We start from the raw sequence: 1,592 nt of genomic DNA on the forward strand, positions 1-1,592 counted from the left end.
CTCTATCTATATCTGTCTGTCTGTCTCTCTATCTATATCTGTCTGTCTGTCTCTCTATCTATATCTGTCTGTCTGTCTATCTATCTATCTATCTGTCTGTATCTGTTTGTCTCTCTATCTATATCTGTCTGTCTGTCTCTCTATCTATATCTGTCTGTCTGTCTCTCTATCTATATCTGTCTGTCTGTCTGTCTCTCTATCTATATCTGTTTGTCTGTCTCTCTATCTATATCTGTCTGTCTGTCTCTATTCATTTTCTGACTTGTTAATTGCCTTACTCACTTCCATCCTTTGTCCTATTTCAATTCTTCTTTCATGCTGGATACATCACCATTTTCCTCATCTTTATTTCTCTCTCACCATACAGCATTCGAGCACATCCACTTATCAACTTGTTTGTTTTGTTTTTAATATTCTATCTCGTTGTCTTTTTTATATTAGAAATGTTCCTCCTAAGGCGGCGAGCTAGCAGAAACGTTAGCATGCTGGGCAAAATGCTTAGCGATATTTCGTCTGCCGCTACGTTCTGAGTTCAAATTCCGCCGAGGTCGACTTTGCCTTTCATCCTTTCGGGAGTCGATTAAATAAGTACCAGTTACGCACAGGGGTCGATATAGTCGACTTAATCCATTTGTCTGTCCTTGTTTGTCCCCTCTGTGTGTAGCCCCTTGTGGGCAGTAAAGAAATAAGAAATGTTCCTCCTATATCATAGGATGGAATATTTTGCAATCTTCATCGCTTTGTTGGGTTAATACTCATAAAACTTCAGTTTACATTGCATATTGGAAAGTAAATTATGTTGACTGGACATTTCCCTTTCCATGTTGCTAACTAATATTGGCTATTTCAGGTTGTTTAGACCTAGGCCACATTTGATTGAAGAAGACCTTTAATTAAATGCATTCCAGCCATGACCATCCTATATTTTATGTGAGAGAGTATATTGTCCAATATGTCCTATTTTTAAGATTGCAGACTGTGATTTGAGAGATATTTGGCTACTATTTCTGGTAAGTTACACAACTGCCGAGAGAAGCTCTCATTGATTTGGATTATCACAGATATGATAAGTAAGTAAAATGAAAATGGCTTGACTGGAATTTGAACTTGTATCATATACTTTGCTGTTCAGAGATGACCTTTACCTTTTAACTCACTCGCACCAAACATAGTATGCCGCCAGATTTTTGAAAACCTGTGATGCACTTTGACATCCCTTACAGAGCATTGCTGCACCATTTTACCGCTGCATTAAAGTATATCTTTGTTGTTAGTGACCTTGTTATCAAGAAAAACCTTCCTTAACACTGTTCAAATATCGACAAGAAGAACCTGTTACCTCCGTTGCTTGTCATCCAGACACTGGCCAACAACTCTGCTGCTACACTGTCAGTTGTAAAGGTAAGTTCCTTTGTTAAAGGGTCATTTCAGTTAGCAATTGTTGTTATTGTTTAGCTAAATGGTTCTCAACCAGGATCCATATGGCCCTTGAGGGTCCTTATAAGATTTTGTTGTTAAAATTTATTACCAATAAATTGCTTATACTTCTGAATACAATTCCTAATAATATTTAATATTAAAAAGATAATAGA

General features: G+C 36.9%; 1 protein-coding gene across 1 annotated transcript in view; it reads left to right on the top strand.

The window, feature by feature from the left end:
* Nucleotides 1-1,592, top strand: part of LOC106876510 (vacuolar protein sorting-associated protein 11 homolog) — a 65,428-nt gene that overhangs the window by 44,871 nt on the left and 18,965 nt on the right. The window contains exon 23 of the mRNA XM_052975947.1: nucleotides 1,316-1,401. Coding sequence (XP_052831907.1) covers nucleotides 1,316-1,401 — 86 coding nt within the window. The remainder of the gene's footprint in view (nucleotides 1-1,315; nucleotides 1,402-1,592) is intronic.

The sequence above is a fragment of the Octopus bimaculoides genome, chromosome 23, assembly GCF_001194135.2.
Source record: "Octopus bimaculoides isolate UCB-OBI-ISO-001 chromosome 23, ASM119413v2, whole genome shotgun sequence".
Taxonomy (NCBI): Eukaryota; Metazoa; Mollusca; class Cephalopoda; order Octopoda; family Octopodidae; genus Octopus; species Octopus bimaculoides.